Genomic DNA, 25,012 nt, shown 5'->3' with positions numbered 1-25,012 from the left:
CACAGGGGTAGTCCATGGACCGGGTCCAAGAAGGGGTTCATGGACCGGATCCACAGGGGTGGTCCATGGATCTGGAAACTCAAGTCGAAAACAACAATGTTTTCAAACAACTAAAACGGTTCGACCACAAAAAATATATATATATTGAATTTTCATGAAAGTAATTTTTTTCTTTAAGGCACCTTAAACGGCAAATATAAGCAGTCAAAATGATGCGAATTTTACCACTTTCCACAATGCGGGAGACATCGAGTTCTAGGTTGGGAAGAATCATGTCGTACATCTTGTATTTGCTGCCGAATCGCGGCATCTGAAGGATCAGACATGACGGAAGCTGCAATAACAAGAAAAATCAGTCAGTTTGTCTCCGCTTCCGTGCAGAACTTCAAATGCACTAGATATGATATTGCGCACCAATAAGTGTTACATTGTAGGTCTGTTTACCACCATACTGCGATAAGCTGCAAGGGGTAACACATAATAATGAAGCGCCAAGTAAGAAATGCAACATTTTATGTGACGAGTCGTCTACATGAGCACTTTTTCGCATGTGACAACTTTTATTTGTCACATAACACCTAACACGCCAGCAGCTTTTCAGCAAATATATTTGTCACATAAAAAACGGCCAAACTTCCTCGTCTGCACGAGTAAATAAAAATTGCTCGTGTAGGCGGGGCTTTACACAAGTGTTCTGAGAGGGCACTTTTATCCTCCTAAACTGAGAAAACTTGAAAAATCTAATCAATAGGTCTTTTTCGATATATTAAAATTCAGCTTGATATATAGTGAGGCAGTGAGTACAAAGACAAAGGAAAGAGGATGATGCGTAAATATTTTTTACATTCATTCCAAGGTGTTTCTATTGTTTTTGTCCTTACTGCCTCGCTATCAAGCTGAATATTTGATATTTCGAAAATGGCCTACTGTATTGTTTGTAAATGCGACCGTAAAGCAGCCATTTCTCTTCAGTTATTTAAAGGCCATAATATTGGTCCGGCCTGGGTTCGGGCCCGTCCATTCCCGCACGATACTGGGTATTAGGGACGTTAACGACAACGCCACAAAACAATCATTGGTTAAAAAAGAAAACATCGCGCAGAATGCCCGGACATCATCAATTATTCATAAGGCTCTCAAGCAGTGGTAATAGCTTAACTAGTTTTCAATACAAAGAAAATGCGCCATTTTGCTAAAAGGGCTCGAGAGATTCCCTTTTTTCTGTACCAAGCAGATACGAAGTGAAAAGACAAAGAGCGGCTTTCTGAAGATTACGGATTTATTTACCGATCACCGGTCTCAGATTTAGATTTGTCCGACTATGACATATGTCCTTTTAACTTTGAAATTACACCAAAATATAACATTTTCCGTATGGGAAGAACTACGCATTTGCATTTAGAGGCATTTTCCTGCTACTGAGCTAACATTAATTTTAACGACGTGAACGAAGTGGAAAAATTGCGAAAGACTTAATATTATGGTGCAAAGTTACATTTTGCGGTGACGTTTCGTGACCGTCGCTTTCGTCAGTAAATCTTTAGGGGCCTTTTGATCGGAGGACGAGAACGATTACGAGAATGATTTTTCCGTTCTGAGCACGCGCACTTCGAAAAACGTCGGTGTCCAAACCTTATGCGCATGCTCAGTACGGAAAACTCGTAGTCGTAGTCGCTCTCGTCCTCCTCGTCCTCTTCCCTAATCTTTCAGACCCTAGTTCAAGATCTACAACGGCGACCTCGACGAAAACGTCACCTCAAAATAAAAATTTTGCATTACCCTAAGTCTTTGGTAATTATTCCATCTCGTTCACGTCGCACAATATGGGCGAGATCTCCTAAAAAATAAATGGGTAAGAGTAGTGTCTCAGTAAAATAGAGAATGAAAGATTCACATTTGTAAGCTTACGTTGTCATCAAATCCCAAAATAAAGGTTTTGCACGGCAGCCATGTTGCATAGCCCGAACAAAAGATTATTTTTCCTATGGGAATAAATGTTCTTTCTTATGCAAAACATTTTCCTTGTTTCTGCCATGCAAAACCTCTATTGGGTAATTTACAGTGCGACGCACCTTACCGTGGCCACCTAACAAAGTTTTTTTTACAAATTGTCCGCCAATCAGGATGTGTGAATTTGATTGATAGTCGCGCCTCCTCGCAAAGTTCGCACAGTTGTAACTTGAACACCGTTGCATGGGTTGTTGAGTTGACGTATTTTTATAAGCAACTGTCAAATGTGAAAGTTTGTTGAGTGGCCACGGTAAGGCGCGTTGCCCAGTAACGTCGTTGTTGACATGTGCTAAGATGTGTGCCGCACGTGCAGCAAGATTTTTCCTCTTTTAACCAATGATATTTTTGCTTTGTGACGTTGTCGTTGGCGCGGCCGTCGTCGTTTCTTTAACTCCTTACTCTTTAATCAACTGAAGCTATGATTCTCGTAGATATGAACCCAATTTGAACAATTGCGTAGAGAGGCCTGAAAATTTCAGGACTTCAACGGGGTTTGAGCCCGTGATCTCGCGATGCCGGTGCGACGCTCTAACCACTGAGCTATGAAGCCACTAATGTTGGGAGCTGGTCATGAATGAATCATATCCATATTAAACTGCGGATATGAAATCAAGTGAAGCTAAGATAAAAATAAAAAATAAAAAAAGTGAAGCTATGATCCTCCTAGTTAAGAACGCTACTCTTTGTAGTTAACCAACCCGTTGGCGCTAAAAGCCTTTTCAGGTCTCTCCACATCCAAATATTTTCGGGCTAAGAAGGCAAGCATCGTTCCCTAGGCTTTACTGACAATCAGGGAACAAAAAATCCGAACAACGTCAAAAATTGTCGTGTGTGTTTGATTACACTTTAATGCAACGAGATTCCGTACTGCAATGAAATCGGCACAAGTAGCAAAGGGCGCCCCTGAATCAAGATACCAGTCGCTTCCAAAAGGTGTCATTTCTTCTACGACTTTCCACATTTCCATTTTTTACGTGTACAAAATACTACTAACCTCTGCGAGAATAATATCTGCTGAGAAAAATGACTGCTCCAAAAGTTGTTGAACTTGAGCGAGCTTGACAGAGTCGTCTTTGTCTGTTATGATCTGATAGAAATACGCTCCCTCGCCGTCCTTTTTACGAACATCTCGAGATCTTCACAAAAATTACCAAAATAGTGATAACATTGGCAAAGAAGAATTCAAAGCAACATTGGCCGTTTCTACGTATACTAGAGTCAAATCGTCCTAGGCGAAGAACAAAATAGTTTGTTTGATAAAATACGGGAAACAGACGGATTATCCATCCAGAAGAACTAACGCCTTTCAAGCCAAAGCAAAGTTAATACTTCAAAATTCATTGACATTCTCTCGTAATTGAAAAACTTTGGTAATTTTTACGTGACTGCGGTACAAACAAGGCTTAACCTGATAGTTTAATATTTGGTATTTTCAGGAAGGGACTATTAATGAGGTAACACTGACATGACCTGTAAGCACAACAAACTTGAATACAGCAGAATATAAAGATAAAGAAGAATTCTTACTTCAAATGCAAGAATGGGTCTGCTTTCAAAACTTGCTGAAGAAGGGAGTTGAGAAACTCCTCTGGATCTGAAAGCAAAAAAGGTATTCAATTAAAAACGGATCCCATAAAATAACCAACTGGTGGAGGTTGAAAATATTTCATTTTCTTAATAAATTTAAAAGGCTTGTTGTTGTCCAACAGGGTTTGTGACTAATCGTATCTATGTAGCTTTAAAGAATTATCCTTTCAGTTCTTGTTGGTAGTTTGCAAATCAAAAGGAACATGATCGTTACATACAGAATACAAATACACGGAATAGAAATTAAAATATTAAAATTGTCGAACACCTTGTAAAATGCTATTTTAAACATATCTTCATTATTCTTGTTGGTGCAGGGATGGTGCAGAGGTGAGAGCACTCAACTCCCACCAATGTGGCCCGGGTTCGATTCCCAGATCCGGCGTATGTGGGTTGAGTTTGTTGGTTCTCTGCTCTGCACTGAGAGGTTTTCCCCGGGTACTCTGGCTTCCCCTCTCCTCAAAAACCAAAATTTGACTTGATTTTTGTTAATTGTTAATGTCAATTTATAGTGTCCCCAATTAGAGCTTCTGCGTTAGAACGACTAGACACTTGAATAAAGTTCCTTTTTTTTCCTTTTTTTCCAAAACGCCAGACATCCCGTTTTAACTCATCACTCCACATATTCTTATTCCGCAATAGGGTCAATGGAACACACCCTTAATATCTTCACTGCAGCATGCCGAGGCAAACATTTTTATTTTCACTACATACTTTTTATTGCTCATCAGCAAAACTTCAAAAAGCTACCTTTTTCCTCATTAATAAGTCCAGCTGTGGAGCTGAGTTTGTCAAGCAACTCTCTAAGCTGGAGGACACGGTCTGCTCGAACAAAACCATGCCTATAAGTAAAAGAAAACATGTAACTCATTTGGCCTGTTAAAACCTTTCAACCACAAATATGTTGTGCCAGTATCCATAGAGTTAAGACATTCTATGATATCTATTAAATTTAAGTTGCTCACCAAAAATTTCCAAAAGATTTCAATATATCTTGGGAAATTATGACTGCAATCCAGTCTCGGCTGAAATCATTTCTTTGTTACATATTTTCCAGTTTATTCCTAATTCAACCTAGAATTACCATTTTTTCCTACAAATGAAATATAAAACCTACTTCCTTGCTACTTCGGAAAAGTTGGAATAAAGAACTTTATTTTATTTTCATTCATGGTTCCCTTCTTGCAGGGTCTCGCTTTCTAATGACACATTTAGATTATACTCTGCCACACAACGTTTCCTGTCAAGTATATGCCAGTGTTAACAGGCGACTGTAATGTTCGAAAATCGTCTAGAGAATGCAGTGTCATGCCAAATCGAGTCCTGGGGTAATGCATAGAACATTCTGGATCATCCAGCCTTTCTAAGTACAAAGCAGAATTTGCAAAAGAGTGTGGAGTGGCATTCGTATTTGCTTTAAAGGTGTATGCTGCTGAACACAGAAGCACCCTGCACAACAGCCAATTAAAACCTTTGGCCCAGGATCACATTCCTTACATCAGGTGAAGCAAGCTTAGTCGTACTAATATGTGCAGTGTCATTTAAGGCTCAATATCATTCAGGAGATGTTTCTGATACTGTGGTCGGCACCTTAATCATTTGATCAAAGAGTGTTGTGTGCCAGAGAAGTCCTTCCTTTTACCCTGTCTCAAAATACACTTTAGACTCAAGACTCTCCTAACAGGGAACAGGGGCCTTGCTGCCATTGTGCTTTAGCAGTATATGAGCCACTTGTTTCTGACTTACAATCTCAAAGGATTAACAATGGACTCCCGTAGCACACGCTGCACTTCATCGTATTCTTGTAAATCAGCATCTTTCCTCCGTCGATGCAGCAAAGTATCAAACACGCACGAGAAGGCAAACATACTGTACAGTGTAGCATCAAGGTAACACGAGTTGTGGTGCCCCTGTAGACCACGCATGTTTCCACAGTATGTATCTTCGAGGGAAACAGGAGGCTCTGTTATGCCTTCCACGACGGGTGAAGGCAAACTCCCAAATGCTGATATCAAAAGAAAAAAGTACATGTAAAACTACAGCACTGTGGTAACTGAAGTTCCCCTGATTCTGTGAAGACTGAGGATGTTTTTAAAATGTCTGTTGCACCTCTGACCAAAGGAAGGGGCACCTTTTAACCTTTTTTGTCTAGGTTCATTTAACTCAAACCGACATGCACTTACCAACCACAATATCAGCCTCCCAGCCCACGTTTCACGAGTTGAGAGTTTAGTACGCTCAAGGCTTCTCTATTCAGTCCAAGCATGGAATTCAGACTAGAAGACTCATGCAGTCAAGAGCAAACTTCACACAAGCTGTTGATTCTTGGTATGGAACCAGCAGAACAAAGAAAGCCACGTGAGACAATTAAACGAGCATAGATTTGTGTCAATTATATCTCCCATTTAGAAATCAACAACAAAAACAAGCATAATTTTATCTTTGTAGTTTACTAGGAAGTTGCACTGGTCCAGTGCTCAGTGTTTTCAATTGGCTTAATTTCCTTTCAGAAAGTTATTTTATCATGTGGCCCGTACGGCCCCTGCGCGCACTTTCATTGTAAAACTATTGGGAAAATCCCTGTATGAGGGCCGTACGCATTAGTGCAAGCAGGGCCGGAAAAAGCCATACAGAGGCAGCACGGTGGCCTTGTGGTTAGTGCGCTCGACTTCGGATCGAGTGGTCCGGATTTGGGTCCTGGCCGGGGGCACTGTGTTGTGTTCTTGGGCGAGACACTTAAATCTCACAGTGCCTCTCTCCACCCAGGTGTATAAATGGGTACCGGCGAATTTAACGCTGGGGGTAACCCTGCAATGGACGGGCATCCCATCCAGAGAGTAGAAATACTCGTAGTCGCTTCATGCTACAGAAACTGGGATAAGCTTTGGCCTAATGAGCAACTAGGCTCGTAAGCAGACTTAACCTTTTTACCTGCTGGGAACACCTACTGCTCTGTGCGATCTGCGATTTCAGAGGATTTCGTCACTTTAAACATCCAAGTTATTTAGCGTTACTTATTTTGTCCAAACTTCATATTCTGATTGCTGACGAATAGTATAAAGAGTCCACATGATGAACTGCTTATTTACTGAGTTTAGGTTGGGACAACCAGGAAAATATTTGGCCCAAGGTCATGGTGTATTCAAAGAACGCAGTGTTAACTGTAAATTGGGCATGTGCCCTGTTTCCGTTTTCATTTATCACGAGCTATTAAAACTCAAATTACAGTTAATTAGGGTTACATTATTTCAATTGAGAACAAAGGTCAAGCCAAACTGAAAGTTAACACTGTCAAAAAATTCACCTGTATTTTTTCGTTTTTAATTTACAGCCTGAATTATATCAAAAGTCACAAAAGCAAAATTTGTTTTATGGATGTTTTCAGTGTAACAGCCAATGCTAAGTTAGTTGTTATTGTATCTTACGTCAAATTGACAGGATGTTTTTTGGACAAACCTCTGGAGTCTTGACCTGAGGGGCATTAACCCTTTAACTCCCAATAGTGCCACTTATAGATTTTACTCTGTCTAACGCCAGACGATTTTACTCGTCAATGGGGAACCCCACGGGGGCTGAAAGGGTTAAGTCACGAGTTTAGTGCTTCCATCAGTTGCTTTTTTGCTGTCTGCCATAGTTGACTAAAATTTCTCAGTTGCTTTGATTATTACCATCAGCATGTTAATAGCCCCTGGAGTTGTGTGAAAAATCCTTTGAAATGCTGCCTTTGATTTTTTATTTTTTTTTTGGACTGACAGAACAATATTCTCAAACAAAAATTACACATAGGAAAACCCTGAAGGCTGTAGTGGCACTTAAAAAAACACAATAACACACATAATTATGCATGTACCTTTTCCAGACGAAATGTTTTCACTTGCTGGTGAGTTTGGAGTAAAGCGTGAGTCTTGCCTGCAGTGATTTAGTAAAGTAAAGAAACCTCTCCCAGCAGGGCAGGTAAAGTATCTCGTTGAATGAAACACTCCATCAGAACATGCTGCTTGTTCCTCTTCCTACAAGGGAAGTATTAAACAGTCATTTTTGTTTGTATTATTGTACTCAGTTATGGAAGGTAGCAGGGTAGTCCGCTTTCCACCAATATGTCCTGGGTTTGATTACTGGACATGGTGGCACACATGGTCAGAGTTTTTTTGAAAGTTTGTTTTCTCTGGTAACTCGACTTACCAAAACCCAATATTTGATTTGAGCTGTTAGATATTGAATTGACTTGAAGTCTTCCCATCCAGGTCACAGATCACAGGTCAGGTTTACAGGTCATTGTCTTAACATCACTAAAACAACCCTATTCCTTTCATAGGGGTACCTGGGATGGCGCACTGGTGAGAGCACTCACCTCCCACCAATGTGGCCCAGGTTCAATTCCCAGACCCTCGGCATCATATATGGGTCGAGTTTGTTGATTCTCTACTGACCTCTACTCTGCACTGAGAGGTTTTCTCCGGGTACTCTGGTTTTCCTCAAAATTCAACATTTGACTTGATTTGCCTTAATTGTTAATTTCAGTTTGCAGTGTCCCCAATTAGTGGTCCAGCACTAGAATGACTAGACACTTAAATAAAGTTCCTTTCATTTCCTTTCCTAACCTAACCTTATGCCAAAATAATAGGCTAGTGCACCAGCTACTAAGATGACTTACCTAATTATATTTTTCCATCATTACAGCTTTAAAATCACAAAGGGCATAAATAATGGAACCAATCACTTGACAGAAGGATGTAGTTTGATACTACTCAGGTTTGAAAAAAGTTGAACATAGCCTTAAAGAAAGTTACAATTCAAACAAAGAAAATGATTCAAAAACCATGTCCATGGGGTGAAATTTTGTTCAAAACAACTCATAGCATAGTACATAAACTCTTCTAAGATATTGATTTAATACTGTGTAACAGTACTGTTGATGTACTCTTGATGGTGATTGTTTTTCTGATGCCAAACATGTCATTTTCTTGACTCTGAAGGGCTTGTCATTAAGCAAAGGCTAACTTGGGTGGCCATTTTCCACTGCCAAGACTATTTAAAAGGGAGTTGCTGCAAGAAGTAATTAATGCTCTTCTTCATCTTCTTGCCTTCTTGGAACATTTTCAACAGCCTTTATTTCCAAGGATTGGTCAACATGGAAATGACTTAGAATGCTGTACAAAAAGCTATGAATAGAACATAAAAATTTAGCACAATGTTGGAATCAAATTGTTTCACCAGAATTGTTCAGCCTTCATTGGTCTTGGTTGAATGTGAGTTGTAGCACAACACTCAGTTCTGCAACCACTAAGTAAAGGTCAAGTGCAGCCCTCTGATCCAGGGACAGTATCACAGATCAACTCAACTCATGTTTGTTTGGAACTACAATAAATTAATTAGTAATTTTGGCTGGAGAGGTGGGATCCTTGTGTCACTGATACTATTGTTAGCTTGATGTCCATTCTGTTAGTAACTATGATTTTGCACGTGCACTACAAATGTCCATATCATAATTCCAATACGTGCACTGTCGGTCCCACCACAGCATGCTTTGCAAAGTGCAAGGTAGGAGGTCATATTGGGAAACTAACCATTCACATCTTGCTGGAAGAATTCACCAAGGTCACGCACAATTTAGTGACATCTCATGAGCATTCATGAGTTTTTCAGTATCATTATGTGCTCAGAGCTTGGCTCAGAGCTGGACTTCCTCCACTGTAGATCAGATTCTTGCCAAAGGAGATCGACTTTATCTTAAGTTAATGATCTTGAAAGTAGATCCACTGTTGTTTTATTGTTATCTACTTTACATTTACTGTTATTATTACCCTGCATATAAAAATTGATGTTTATACCCGCAATGCCATGTACCAAATATTGCCACATGTAATGATGTCAGTTGTTGTTCAGGGAGTTTTTCAGTGAGTGATTAACCCATTGCCTCCCGGGGTTCCCCATTGATGAGTAAAATCGTCTGGCGTTAGAGAGAGTAAAATTGTCTGGTGTTAGATAGAGTAAAATACCAAGTCTTGCCGGTTTAGGTTGGTTTGGATGTCAAAGGGTTAAATTAATATTATTATTTCATTCATAATAAACTCTTGATAAAATTTCACACATTGGTTCTAAAGTCACAAATTGGACTAATTGAGTAGTTCCAGCTAGTGACCTTGGAAACTTCCACTGCTTTTTAAAATCACCAATTGCAGTTGGTCTTGTGAAAGAACTCCCTGGTCATGATGGTAATCATTGTATCCAACACCATTACTTGTCTGTTTGTCCAGTATCAATTCCCAGCATTTTACTTGTCATTTGCAACTTGTAGGTAACTTTTGACTACTTGAACTCTTAACTATCTGAACAATTTGACTGGATGCACACCAATTCTGATAAGTAAGGTTTGACTGCCCTTTGAAACAAAGTGAAAGCCATGAAATTTGACAATCAAAATGCATTATTATTATTATTATTATTATTATTATTATTATTATTATTATTATTATTATTATTATTATGATGATGATGATGATGATAATGATGATCATGATGATGCTGATGTCTGCAGTCATCCATTTGGAGACACCCCATCTTACCAATTCCAAGCCCACCACCAGCTTATCCTTCATTTGTGGTAGATACCCAATCCATTTAATAACACCGTATCTGGGTAAACCTTCTGCCATTGGAACCTCAACCATAGTACCCACTTCATAGCCATGAGGAACATCAACTACCATTTGATCTTGCACACCTGAAAATAAAAAATCTCCAAATTATAGGGACACCAATGCAAAATTTAATATTGAAAGACATGTTTTTGGATTAGTTTACAGCTGTAGATCCATGCTTCACCATGGTGGTGGGGGTCACACAACGGAATGAAGCTCCAATTACAATGTGCCCAGCCAAGAGCAGCCATTCGGAAACTCCACTCCCAAATATTTGCAAACGAAATTAACTTTTTTACTCAGGAGCCAGCTGGCGACTAATGGGAAAAATTTGGTCGCCAACTTATTTAGCATAGAACTTACAAAAAAACACGCTTTTAAATGTTACTTTGCATGCAAGGAAAGTCATAATTTTATAGCAAGACAGAAACAGCACGAGAAAGACCTCTTAGTAAAGCCACTGTTGTTTTCCGCTCTTTCAGGTCTTTAGTTTGGTGGTGTTCTTTTCAGTTATTTGAAATGGAACGAAGCACAGAACGTTTTAAGTCCGTGTTTTCCATAGCAAGGGAAACATGGGTCCTTCATCCTTGCTTTTCACCTCTTCAAAACGTAGTTCATTATTCTAACACAGATCACGTGGCAAACAACTTACCTTTACTGCAGATAAACACCTTACCACAATTGCTCGGCCGATATCCCCATGATTTTAAAAGTTACTTTGCATGCAAGGAAAGTCATAATTTTATAGCAAGAAAGAAACAGCACGAGAAAGACCTCTAAAGCCACTGTTGTTTTCGGCTTCCCATGTCTTTAGTTTAAATTTGGTGACGGTGTTCTTTTCAGTTATTTGAAATGGAACGAAGCACAGAACGTTTTAAGTCCGTGTTTTTCCATAGCAAGGGAAACATGGGTCCTTCATCCTTGCTTTTCACCTCTTCAAAACGTAGTTCTTTATTCTACTACAGATTGCGTGGCAAACAACTTACCTTCACTGCAGATAAACACCTTACCACAATTGCTCGGCCTACGCCCCCCTACGAACCACAATGCTCGTACCAGTCTCCGACCGGGATAGAATGAATACGGTTTCATTCTTGAAGTACTTTTCTACCGATATGTATCTCCATTTATTAATCACCTTGTGTAGTCTATTTTGCATGCGTAGCTTTCTAACTGAGGTGACAAATCCTCCATCCTACTGTACGTTAAGGGCACAGGTTTCTTTTTGAAGGTTCCATACATCCTTCGGTAATTTGCCTAAATCTACGTTTTCAGCATTCACAGCTGACCATGGATTTGAATTTTTCAATTAACGTTCCAGCTGAATCTTCGTCTCCCGCCCGCAAAAACTCACGTACGTAATTCCTGAAACCGATTCATTGTTTTCCCGGCAAGAAGAAAATGGTGTTAAAGTGCGTCCACGATCCCATTTTTTGGAAGAAGCCGCTGAAACAACATGGCGCCAAGTGAACGCGGTGATCGAAGTATCGAAGTATATTTTGTGCTATTAATTAACAGAGTGTGAAACCATTTATACTAACTATGGTGAAACCGATTTTCTTGCAGTCTTTAGATATTGTTTTAGTGGGGAAAGAAAAGTGAATCGTGTCCCAGCAACCAGTTCCGAATGATTTCATCATATGAAGATTGTATATACCTGCCAGCTTTTTCTGAGATATAGGCGTGAGATTTTTATCCTGGGAGTGCTGGGATTTTTGAAGACGACATGATCACTTCCGAAGATTTCCGAAGACGTCCGAAGTATTTCGAAGGCGTATAAACGCGAGCTCGCTCCCAGTGCTTTTCACTTCAAAAATCAGAGATCGCGAGGAAGCTATTGTCATTTAATCATTTTGCACATGGTTTTCGTTCCTTACATGGGTCTGAGTCAACATATTTTTGAAAATTGTGTCAAGCAAGACGGCAACAACTCACATTTTTCAATCAGGCGTGAGAAATTGGCCCGCAAGCGTGAGCCGGCGTGAGATCGAAGTTTTCAACCCGTGGTTGCAAACCACCTATACATGATGCTATATTCCCTAGTTAACTAACATACCATCAAAAACGAATGTGTCCGATAATTTTTTGATTATTCTTCTTTCACATGACAAAATTTCGGCTTTCCTGATATCGGTATTCAAGTTTGTTGACAGGTGTGTTTACCCTGCGAGCAGAGTCTCTTTCGATCTTCCTAGGTAAGTCGGGAAGAGGAAAGTAGACCGTCTGCTAGCCGCCTGCACATTTCGTGCATGCGTTAAAAATTGAAATGTATTCGGTGTCAGTCACTCGTGACCAGAAGCCACAAAACCACAAAACGAAAACAAACAGTCGGGATATTTTCCAACAACTCTGGGAAACACACGACAATCAAGGAATCATTTCCTTGGAAACTCAAGATAGTCCATACTCTTAAAATGCCATTTCATTTTTTTACTGAAAAACTTATAGGTTTCTTCTTTCCTCTTCCCGACTTATCTAGGAAGATCGAAAGAGACTCTCCTCACAGGGTAAGGTGTGTTAATTTGTCTTCCTAGACCCCAGTCTCTGCTTTTGCGGCACCGTAACTTTCATGGTCATGTTTACTTGGCTTGTGTCAAGATAAAACGCAACAGGAACAAGTGTCTTTTTGCAGAACGGATTTGCAGATCAACTTATTTCTGCGGTTGGAAACAAATTTGCTGCAGAGTTTTAAACTTTTGTTTCATCGACTCTTGAAAAATATCAACAATTTTTGCATAGCCAACAGGGGTCCTTGGTCCGCGACGTATACTACTTATGACCCCAGAGAACTTAAATCTCCCAAAGGAGATAAAGAAAACCTTCGATAAATGGAAAAGGTCTTTGCTTTACCTGAATATTTTCAAAATCTTCTTTATAAATGTTTATAAACGGGTTACCTTCTTTGGTATGTCTAGAATACCTACACGGTCTTACCATTAAATGGAGCGTGTGTTGGGGAGACGGTCAACTCACAACAACATCCGATACGACTGTAGCTGAGATATATCAAGGATAACAAAGAATAAATAAATTTTCATGTTCGTACAGAAATCATCGGGATTAACTGGTAATCTTTCGGGGCTGCTTACATGACTCGCGAACCAAAGACCAAATTCGCAATATCGCAGACGAAGGGCTCGCGATTACGTTCACCTTTTATCGAATAACAAGAGAAATATTTGTTTGAAACTTGCCAATTTAATATTACCGCAAGAAACGAAATAGCTATCTTCCGGGAAAATTTCAGTTCGTGGCGTTTTGATTCAGGTAAGATATTCAAGATTTTCCTATTTTCCTCCGGATCACGGTTACCATACTGTAGTCCCTGTCTGAAAGGACTTGAAAGTCTAACCACTTGGGGGTGTAATCACAAATTCACAAATAAGGCAAAACTTTCTCCTTGCTTATTTTAAGACCCTGGGAGTTTATGGGGCTAAGTTCGAGCCAACAAGCTCCTGCACCATAGTACAGTGCTCAACCACAAGCTTCTCCCAGTATTTTTAGTTTATACTTGGGTATCAGAGCTCTTGAATTTCATATAATGAAGTATTTATTAGAGTGCTGTACATCCACGCACATGTTGGTGATCCACGAAAAAAAATAGTCGCATTAATTTATCACTGATGTTAAACTGGAAATTGAACTCTGCTCTTGTATAAACACTCTTTTGATTTGGCAAAAAAAGGATAGTTATGGTTGCTGATCATGCAAAGAACACTGTAAATATGAGCGTTTTATTGGGTCAGCGTTCTCCTTTATGCGGAGGCTCTGTATTTCACAGAAAATTGTAGCTATTGGCTGGACGTCATTTTTTCTTTAATAGCTCAGTCCATGAAGGTAAAAAGACAGAGCAAAAATATTTTCCTGTTGCAATAGCAATTCCTACTTAGATTGCATTGGGATGCAAATGCTGCCGAGTAGCAGGACCTGTACACTGGAGCTTCTAAGAGACCACCAAGAAAATATGCTTCTTTGCTAGAGCTGCACAATGACCTCCATTATTGTCAAAAATGTTTCCTCTGGCATTCTTGTTCTTTTGAATTAAAATATGGCCTTTCACCACCACAGTACTAAAAAAGAATGAGACCCAGCTGTTTCTATTGAAGGAGCAAGGTTGGCGCTGAAAGCACTCACCCTTCACCAATGTGTCACAGGTTCCATTTCCCCAATGCACCGTGGTGTGTGGGTCAAGTTTGATGGGGATGATTTCTAAAGAAACTGCGACGGTGTGTTAGTCGCAGAGTAAAACATGAAAATTTGGCTTTACTATGTGATAAAGGTCAGATTGCCACAGTGTAAAAAGATTGAATAGTTCCCAGTGGCAATTCAACCTTCATCAATTTGTATAATAAAACCAAATTGCTGCGGTGTCTGACACTTAAAGACGGCAGACCACAGTCCACAGTCCGCAGACTAACCCTAACTCGCAGCTATTGAAAAGTAACCGGTTTAAAGTGCGTGCTTAGACTTAAATACTGTTCATCAGTGCTATTTGAAATGGGTGCTTAGACTTAAATACTGCTTATCAGCGCTACTTGTAGGGAGTTCAGAGTCTGCAGTTGTCATACACCCAAATTTTTGTGGATTACATTGTATGTTTGTTGGTTGTCTACTATCCTCTGCTCCACTCTCTTGCACTTGCAATTTGCTCTTTAAAATTCAATAATTATTTTAAGCTGTCAACATTATAAAAAAATCAACATAACAGTCACCTGTTGTTTCATTACTTTGTGACTCATCTATCGGCACGGGGCCACTGTGGCTCTCAACGTTAACTGAAGGTGCCTTCAACAAATCATGGTTACTTGTTCCAGAACTAACATCTTCAGCAACTACTTTTGTTTTAGGATTTTTGTCCATCCAAGAGTCTGAATGCATTTCTGTCAACAGCAGATGAAATTTAAAAATGTAAGAATTCTGTATTGTTTTGTACCAAGCACAAACATCAGTTGTTTTCGGGTCTCTCACATTCTCGCCAAAGGTAGACTCAAGAAAATGTAGTATTGATGCAAACGGAAACTTCTATAATTATAACTAAGGAATAACTTTAAACAGAAGTCCATCTGGAGGGGAAAATTAAAATCAATGTTTTGGAAATTGTTTTTATCAGGTTATTTTCTCTTGCACATTTGCCCCGGCGCTGCCATCAGTTGTGAATAACTGGGGGGTATTTACCAACCATAACATGAAAACATATTTCTGCTTTGGAGCCAAAAATTATGACAAGTCTTTTTCCCATATGTTCTGGCCAAACAAGTGATAATTCACTCTTTTGTTAGCTTTAGCCAGGCCTAAAAGATTCCTTGATAAAATTGAAGCGAAATATATCAGATGACTTTTGCAAGTAAACTGGGCTGCAGTAGATTTCATTTTCTCTAAAATGGGATGCCAGAAATGTAAAAAACAAATAGTATACACCAGTAAACTTACATAATAGTCAAAACGCAATCCCTTTCCACCTTTTCAATACTATGAAAAATCACCGAACCGTGGAACGGGTCTGACTTTTTGTATTGCAACCACTCCCACTTCTTTGATAAATTCCACAAATTCCTTAGACACGCCACACAGGATAAGTAAGGCGGGACGTGTGTATCAACCAGGTAAAATGAATCATCTTTTGCCTCAAATCATCACCTGTGACTTTTACTGGTTGATATACAAGTCCCACCTTACTTATCTTGGCCATTTGAATCTGTGTGGCACGTCTAAGGAATTTACGGAATTTACCAGAACTGAGAAAGTGGGAGTGGTCGTAATACAAAAAATTGGGCAGGGTCCACGGTTCACTGATTTTTGTAGTACATAACATCCAAACACAGTGTAAAATAAACTCAGAGTAATAATAGAGTCTTGAATAAACAAACAGTCATTATTTCTAGGTTTTTGCTGATTTTAAAAATTAATAAAAATATCACTGAGCATTCAACAGAGATCAACACATATGGTGACAGAGCCCCTTTAAAAAAAAAGCCCTGCCACAAAACGTGCTGTACCTCAGGCTCAAATGGACTATTTCTCAATCAAACGTGGACAAGTACGAAGCCTTTGATACATTATTTGTGTGATACAAACCGATTTCAGCAACAACCTGTACTACCACTCTGTTCAGTAATATTGTTCTAATGTTGTTTGTCTTCCTTGATTGTTAAAGACCCTGCGTAACATTTTAAAGGGTTCTGTCTGCTTTCTTATGATTGTTAATCACCATCTTGGATTTTCAGTGATAAATAGTTAAATTCAAAACAATGCCTTTTGAAAAGCTCCTTCATGCTTTGTCTTCCTTTCTTTTGAGTTTAAAGTTTTTCTGGTCTGAGAGGGGGTTGAATGTCTTGGATTTAAAACTTAGCATTTTATAATTTTCTTCATACCTCGCTGTGTAAGATATATGAAATATGAGAAAGCTGTGTTTATTTCATTTTTTGCTGACCTAAAAGTTTTCCCGCAATGCTGCTTCTTCCAATGCTCTTTAAATGGTCGGCAAGCTTTCCTACTGTAGCATCCTTACCCTCCTGTGCTACCCACATGTTCAAGAGAGCATACGCTTTTTCACAATTATTATTGTGACTTTCACCCATGTCATGATGATGAATTGCCGATGCTGCAATGTTAAGCTTCTCTCCCAGCTCACGCCAACAATATCTTAAATCATCAGCTATCACTTGAAGTTGTGGTTTGGTGACCACTACATCTCTGACGTCTGTTGTTTCCTCTACATAAACAAGAAACTAATTGTGAGGATACACAGAAACAATAGACTTTTTTTCCAACAAAAATAATTACAAAGCAACTCCATAGCTGTCCGCACTTTGATTAAACTCCCTACAATTAGAAGCAAATGAATGCTTCAAAACATAGCACCACTAATAAAACAATTCAAATAGAATAAATGTGGAATTTCTGCAGATATTGTTGTTCCATGTGCATAATACATGTAGAACAAAGAGTTCAAGATTACATGGTAAAAATACTGGTAAGGCAATTTGAAGGGGAGGCTAATTATTTTATTGCATAACTTTTAAATATTAGTTAAAATTAATTATTATTGTTTGCCTGTCCAAACGTCAAACTAAAATGCATTAGGAATTGATCCTTAACAGAATAGCGTTTTAGGTTATGTCAATGGGACTACAAGTACATGTATGTTTCATACTTTAGCCCTTTCAGAGACTTTCACTTATGTCCAGAAATGCATGTAGATGCCCTCCCAACTCTGACATCCAACACAAAGTGTCTCTTTATAAGTGTCACAGCCTTTACAACCTACATGTACACATGTATTTCCAACAATTAGGTAAGGAACCGATAAAGGTTAGCATTATTTTTAGCTTAGGGTAAAGGCAGCTGTTTATCTTTACAGTGCAACGCGCCTTTAATACCATGACCACCCAGCAAAACTTTCACATTTGACAACTACATGTACGTGTAAATACGTCAACCCAAAAACCCATGCAACAATGTTCAACTTACAACCATGCAAACTTTGCGAGGAGGCATAACTGTCAAACAAATTTGCACACCCTAATTGGCGGATAATTTTGTAAAAAACTTTGTTAGGTGGCCAAGGTACAAAAAATGTAAGGTGTGTCGCACTGTAATTGAGGAGTAGCATTTTGCAGGACACTTTGTGACATTAATAATTATTAGAGAGCTTTACATCCTAGGACGAGGACAACAACAAGTACGAGATTCGACTGCCTGTTTTTAGAGAAAATACTGAGCCTTTTCCCAATCGAAAAATGACAAAACTGCTGCTGTGTTGGTGACCTGTTGTGACACAACGACATTTTATGATTTACGATGGTATCATGTTTTTCTCGCCAAAATGATACTAGTTTGCATGCCCTCACTGTTGTTCTATGAGAAAACCTTGTACTCGTAGTCGTTCTCATTCTAGAATCTAAAGTTCTCTAGTGTCTGTATTCTGAGAAAAGAGCAAGGGGATGCTTAGTGACACTTATTGAAATTGGCGTGCATCTAATTAGAGTCAATCCTGGATGTACATGTAGAGATTTTCAGATTGTATTTGATATATCTAACATCAGACGATTTAAAAAAATGTATCAAGTGAAGTTAAAACAGTGAGAATGCAGTTGTTAGCTCCATTTAGTTTAATTTTGTTTAAAGTGCTACTATCATGACGAAATTCGCATCTTTCCTATTTTAAGACATTTTAAGACATACACATGTAATCTGTACAAGAAGAGTGCTGTTTACTATTTTCAAATATCTCTTTTCATTCCAGGGATATTCAAGTTTTTAAAATATGCAAATTAGCCAAGCGATGACCTCATAAACTCAACCGAATTTTGATCAAATATGATGAAAAAAGTGGTGCCTCATCTGCATGATCCTGCAAGCATAATTCTATATGTTAGTTTGAGTTTGTGGCCTCACTAAATTTTTTTCTAGCTAAGATCACCAAAAATATTGAAATCAGGTTGGAGGGAACTGGAAAAGAGTGAGTTGCTATGAGAACCAATTCCTTTATAGCCGAAGGTGCGTTGCCTGTAGAACTATTAGCCTACCAAGTTCCAATGGTCTCTGCTGCAAATTGACCGAGCTAGCTCTATTTTATATACTTGAGTTTATGCTGGGTTGAGTGAATGACATCATCAGTCCTCTCATTAATTTTGCACAATTTTCAAACTTAAATATCTCCAAAACCAATGCAGATATTTCCAAAATGGGTAAACAGCGTTTTTATTATTTTCCTGGAATGCTATGTGATAAACATAAAAATCCAAGGGATAACAATTTGATCATAGTAGCACTTAAAAGCCTTGCACTGAAACAAATCAACAGCTGTTTCTTTCTTCTAGTATTTCTGGAGATCAACATGTACAGTTGTGCAAGTATCAACACCCTAAAAAGAGTTACCTGGAATCATCAACATACCAGAATCACTGCTTTTATCTTTCTTAAACAGCAACTCGTAGTCCTCTTTGTCAATATTGACAAAGTCATGATATGTCTTTGAAAGGCGAGGCTGTTCAGTGATTGGTTCACTTTTTGGAGGTGAATTTCTAAAATGCTTGTCATGAAAATTCAGACATTGATCACTGAAACTTGCACTGTCTGTCCTTTCAATGTCGTACATTGGAACATCCTCAGAAGGAGACAGCTTTGAGCTCTTGAATTCATCAAGCATTTCACGTTGTTTTTCTATGAATTCTCTGGAATCAGTATTGCTGCTTTCTCCTGCAGCTAACATAATGTCAGAGGAATTAAATGAATTTGCCCTTCTCAAAGGTGTCTTCTCCTTACACAGTTTACCTGAAAAGGACAAAACAAAAACATTTTAACATCATGAATCAAACTTTAAACAGCTAATCTTTTTGCCAAAAAATAGGTATGCATTGCATACGTGTGGTAGTGCAGTAACTAGACCTGCCACAAGTCGACCTTACAGGAATCCCAGGAGAAAATGTTTTGGCGAGCGAAGCATGACTTTGTGCACGCAAAGTGGATCAGCAAGCGACCAAGTCCCGCATGCCATCTACACGAGATGAAGGACTTTTCAAAAGTCTATGCAGTAACTTGACACAGTGCTTTATTCCATAAATGTCACTCAAATTTCTTGCTTTTGCAACTCTTGAATCGGTGGGCTGTGAAGTATTTTCCCACAAAAAAATGAAAAAATTTCTTTGTTTCCCACCATAATTTGCACATGAAAAATGTTTGACATATCATGTTAATCACACATGAAAGTAAGGGTGTCAATTGACAGCCTTCACACTTGACCTGATACTTTAGCATGTGCCCCAATGCTGACTGGCTCAGCATAATTGGCTTTCAATAGGGGACGGAGTTATTTAGCAGACCATGAACGGCACAGCTTGATTTTCCAAAATTACAACTTCTCGGACCCCCTCTCCCAACAGGTTTTAAGATGTTGCTTCCAAATTTTCAGTTCTAATAGATGATTGCACTACCCCAAATACTGAGTGAGAAATTTTTTATTTGTCTTCGGAGACGGATTTTATGGCACTTTTTCTGCTTAAATTGATTACTAGATGAGAGTTTCGACTTCAATGCGTGATATTTCCTTATTCGTAACATATCACAAATTCCTCACATGGTATTGGAGTGTATTCATCTGTGACTAAAATGCCACAAAATGTGGTTGTTGCAATAAAGCAAAGGGGCAGGAGCATCTGCAGCAGATTCCATTATTCTGACTTTGAGGCCTCAAAACTAGAAGGCAATATTAAATACCAAAAAACTAAAACGAGAGAAGCAAAAAAATAATGACCACAGTCCACTGAAATAGCAGCTACTACAAAACTTATCCATTTCTGTTCGGCTGCATTTTGATTTCCTGTAGATTCAACTTTGACTTGGTACTCCAAATGAGTAATGGATAAAGACAAGATCACACCAGCCCTGGTCCTTCATGCTAGGCTGATCATGTGACTTATAAAAAATATTTTCCCAGAAGACAGTCATACTCATTCAAGACAATTCATTGCATCTTGGTGATGTTGCATGCAACTATGATATTCTAGAGCTACGTCAATTATGAACACAAATAATCATCATCATCATCATCATCATCATCATAATCATAATCATAATTAAATTCTTTATACAGATGGTCTATGTCACACAAAGTGAAGGTAATTTTCAATAGGGCACTTTAACAAGAAATAATTACTATTTGGATGTAAAAATTACAAAAATGTGCTGCTACCAAAGAAATTGAGTCAAAGTAATTTGAAAATAACTGACTGAGCTGAAAGTTTCTTATATGAGCAGGCAGAGCTTTCCAGTAAGGTAGAACACTGTTCAAGGGTCTTTAGAAGTACAGTACATGTAAAGTGTAGTGAGTCCCTAGTTTGTAAATGATAAAAGCGCTTTGAATAGCATCCTTGAGCAAGTGCTGTACTGTAATGGTGAAGATCTAGACCTCAGATAATCAAATAATTAATTTTTATTATTTCGGTTGTTAACCATTATTTAAATTATACCTAAAGATGCACAACATTGCATTTGTCTTCTGGTATACAGATTCATCTAGTTCAGCTTTTGAAGTGCCATACTCAAGGATTCAATGTGGTGCTTTGTCCAGAAGCATCAAACAATAATTATGGGAAGGGAATTGGAACATAATTTATGGAAATGCCCTACAAATAATCTTGAAAGCCAAACGTTACAGCAACTGTGCAAAGGGCAAATTCATTTTGTTAGCAAATTTTCAAGTTGAGGATGTGCAAGACCTACATTAAAAGAATTAATAGAGATTTTATTCCACTAATTTTTATTCCTCTTTGGGAGCAGATACCTTGTTTAAATATTTTCCATAGCGGTGCTTCAGAGCATGATTTCAAGGTTTCTGACCAATACACTATCTAATTATAGAGAACAATTTATAACTTAGCCTTCACTAACAAGCCACTGAGGCTAACTACTTCAAGTAAAGACAAAAAACAAATTTTTATTTCAAGTCTCTCACATTTTGCAGTATGACTACTGTTTCCTAGGAAAAGATCAAAGATCTTCTCTCTATAGCAGCCACATGCAAAATCAGCTAGAAGACTGCCAATCACAAACTATGAAGCCATAAAAGACATCACCCAATACAAACCTAATCTTCATCCTCACAATAGTATTAACTCTTTGGAACCATGTCAGCAAAACATGATAGTATTACCTGGGTTTTTATTAAGATCATAACTCAATGACCTTGCAAACATTTCTTCATTCTGTTTAACCATTTTTCCCTGTTCTGTTGTGTTTGTACGTCGTTTATCCTGCTTTTGTGATGTTGCCCTTGTCATAGCCTCTCCAGGGTCACTATCAAAATCTTTCTCAGGTATGACAGTTTCTATATCAACAAATGCAGCATAATCTCTCTTACAGACAAAGAACTGTCTTCCTTTCCATTTACCAGTTCCACTACCAATCCTTTCATCCTAAAGAAAAGAAATGCAATTAATTGTTTATTATTAAACACAATAAACACTTCCAAGTTATCATAAAAATAATACGTAACGTACACGTACATGAACATTTGTAACAACAGTAAGGTGTCCTGCAGGCAGCCCATACATTGGTCATTTAATACTATGGCTAATTTTTCTGTTTAACCCATTGACTCCTAGGAAAGAAGCAGAATCAATTTTACTCGTCAATGGGGAACAGATTAGGAGTCAATGGGTTAACAACCACTGTATATACACACAAAAGCTATGTCTCCTTCAAAGATCATCAACTGATGATGTTTGTAAAAGGTTTTTTGATAAGAAGGATGTACGTTAGAAGATAGACAACAATAATCAGTAAAACAAGTTAGAACGAAAATTTAATGATAAACAATAATTATAAGGGTGAATGTCTATGATTAATTTTCTTACATAAGCAACAAGGTCAACATCCTCATCCCCAAAAACAATCATTATTGTTAAAATCAGAGGTGAATACCTGATGACAGGCCTTAACCCATTGACCCCTGAGAGTGACATTTAATATATTTCACTCTGTCTAAGCTAAGGCCGGACGGTTTTACTTGTCAGTGGGGGGCATCCTACGGCATTTGAGGCATGAATGGGTTAAGCAGACTGTATGAAACATGTATCCCACCCTGGTCAGAGTTTTTCTCTGTCCTTGGTGGCCCATTTCCATTAGCAGGGCTGACGCTCACATGGTTCATATGGGGTAGAAAACAAGCACTTCACATTACACCCTCATCAGTTAACTCTGTTGAAATATAGTGCTACACAGCCAACGTTTGCAAAAACGTAACCCTTCCTTGTACTTGTACTTTGAGAATTGCCTACCAGCTCCAATCCCACAAGAACTCGTCGTCCACTTGCATCTTTTTCCTCACCAATAAAACGCACAGTTCCTCTGACAGGATTGTCATTGTTTTCCGAAAAAGTAACTACTCTTTGGTAAATTTTAAGTGTATCAACAGTCATTGCCTGAAGTGACGGGTCATTTTTTCCTTTTAAAAAAGATGGAAGAACTGTATCCCTTAATTTTGCTTTAAGGCTAGCTTGACCATGTTCATCTCTCTTTGGTGTCTTTGAGGGAGAATTATATTCTGCATCGTCCATCAGCATAAGCTTATCCAGTCCAACAAAAACACCCGAGTCTGGTCCACAAGTGAAATATCGCTTGTTCCGAAATGTTCCATCAGATGTTCCAAACCCTGGATTTTTCTGAAAGGTTAGAAACAGCAAAACAAATTGCTTGTTATTGATGTTTTACCATGGTTAAATAAAGTTATTGATTGTTTGATTGATTGATTGATTGATTGACACCTAAGTTGATGATCAGGCTGTTTATTATCACCTTTCTCTAATAATAACTTAAAGCATAAGCTACCCATGTTAAGATGAATGTACACTACAATTGATTTACATGAAATCATATTTGCATTTAAAAAAAAAAAAACACAATTCAGTCATAAACAAACGAGCCTTTTGCCCAGACCTTGGCCTTCCTACTGGGCCTGGCACCAATCTTAATTTACAGCTGTAGCTGGTATTTTTGGCTTTCCAATTCAGGCTTTGTCACTATCTCAGTTATGAAGCCCAAATTGTACAAGAAAGATCAAACATACAGCAAGCAGTACAATCAAAGGTCACTAATGCACACTAGACAGATAAATCAAATCAAACATCAGTTTTTGTTGAAAAGGGAAAACTGGAGTAACTGGAAAAAAACCTCCAAGAGCAGAGTAGAGAACCAACAAACTCCACCCACATTTTCAAGACGCCGAGTCTGGGAACTGAACATGGGCCACATTGGTGAAAAGCAAGTGCTTTCACCACTGCGCCAGCTCTTCTTCCCTACTATAGAGAGGGAAAAAAGAATAAAAGATCTTGATAACCTTGTACAGTAGTATACCTAATACAGTAGCTAGTATAGAGAGGATGAAAAAAGCTTTAAATTTGTTATTTCCTTGTGTCACAAAATAAAGTATAGAATTGACACTGTGGACATTTACAGAATCAAAGAACCTCATGGGAAAATACCATGTATCTTATGCTTTCAAACTCTGTAATGAAGTGTCTCCTTGAAGAGGATCCGGTTTTCCATAATAATAATTAGCAGTTGGTGTCTAACAGTAATGATCAGAACACTGTTGATCCTATTAGAAAAGCAACATCTGTTTACAAATATTGTAGGGCAATTCTTAACGGCATCCATGAGATCCCTACTGTTGCCTTGGCAACAGTACAACACTGCTAAAGCTCCCTCAAAACTCATTTTTCAATTCACTTTAGAAGTAAAGCCAGATTTTCTATAACAAAAATTCTCCTCTGCTTCCGAGAGAAACCACTGTGTGAGCAGCCTTTTGTTTCTTTGAGCGAGCTGCTGTCCAGTGCCATGGACTCGTTAGTAAATTTGTTTTGGCACTTGAGTGTGCGTTCAAGTTCATAACTGTTTTCGTTAGCGCGAGCCCGCTGTAGTGACCAATGAAGCTTTGAGGATAGGTCTGGAGGGACTGAAGTCCCAAGGAATATTTGGAATTATGGTCAAGGGCATTTCCATTTTTTAAAAGGTAAAGATGCTTTGGCTGTGCTTCCCACGAGACACGGTAAACTCTTAATTTCCTGTTGGCAAAAGGAATGAAGTTAAAAGAGACATGCATGCGTCACGTGGACGTTACGTAACTCGCGCATGCTCGATGAAAGTCAAACGACTGCTCAAAGTGCTTTCTCCCTCAGGAAGCATAGGAGAAACCCACTGCATGCATGGTATCATTTGAGGGGAGGGTGGGAGGGGGTGGGCTGCAAAAAATAATAATCAAGATCTTTCAAGAT

The 25,012-nt window shown here is 38.6% G+C and overlaps 1 protein-coding gene across 1 annotated transcript in view; it reads right to left on the bottom strand.

Annotated features, from left to right (window-relative positions):
• Positions 1-25,012, bottom strand: part of LOC138021128 (uncharacterized) — a 264,817-nt gene that overhangs the window by 10,388 nt on the left and 229,417 nt on the right. Inside the window, exons 8-19 of the mRNA XM_068867994.1 lie at positions 23,018-23,401; positions 21,892-22,153; positions 19,119-19,514; positions 16,669-16,950; positions 14,951-15,118; positions 10,164-10,321; positions 7,448-7,607; positions 5,344-5,602; positions 4,348-4,439; positions 3,538-3,604; positions 3,005-3,146; positions 226-334 (exon numbers count right to left, since the gene is read on the bottom strand). Of these exons, the coding sequence (XP_068724095.1) occupies positions 226-334; positions 3,005-3,146; positions 3,538-3,604; positions 4,348-4,439; positions 5,344-5,602; positions 7,448-7,607; positions 10,164-10,321; positions 14,951-15,118; positions 16,669-16,950; positions 19,119-19,514; positions 21,892-22,153; positions 23,018-23,401 (2,479 nt within the window). The remainder of the gene's footprint in view (positions 1-225; positions 335-3,004; positions 3,147-3,537; positions 3,605-4,347; positions 4,440-5,343; positions 5,603-7,447; positions 7,608-10,163; positions 10,322-14,950; positions 15,119-16,668; positions 16,951-19,118; positions 19,515-21,891; positions 22,154-23,017; positions 23,402-25,012) is intronic.

The sequence above is a fragment of the Montipora capricornis genome, chromosome 10, assembly GCF_036669925.1.
Source record: "Montipora capricornis isolate CH-2021 chromosome 10, ASM3666992v2, whole genome shotgun sequence".
NCBI lineage: Eukaryota > Metazoa > Cnidaria > Anthozoa > Scleractinia > Acroporidae > Montipora > Montipora capricornis.
The sequence above is the reverse complement of the archived record's forward strand: the minus strand, read 5'-3'. Positions and strand labels throughout refer to the sequence as shown.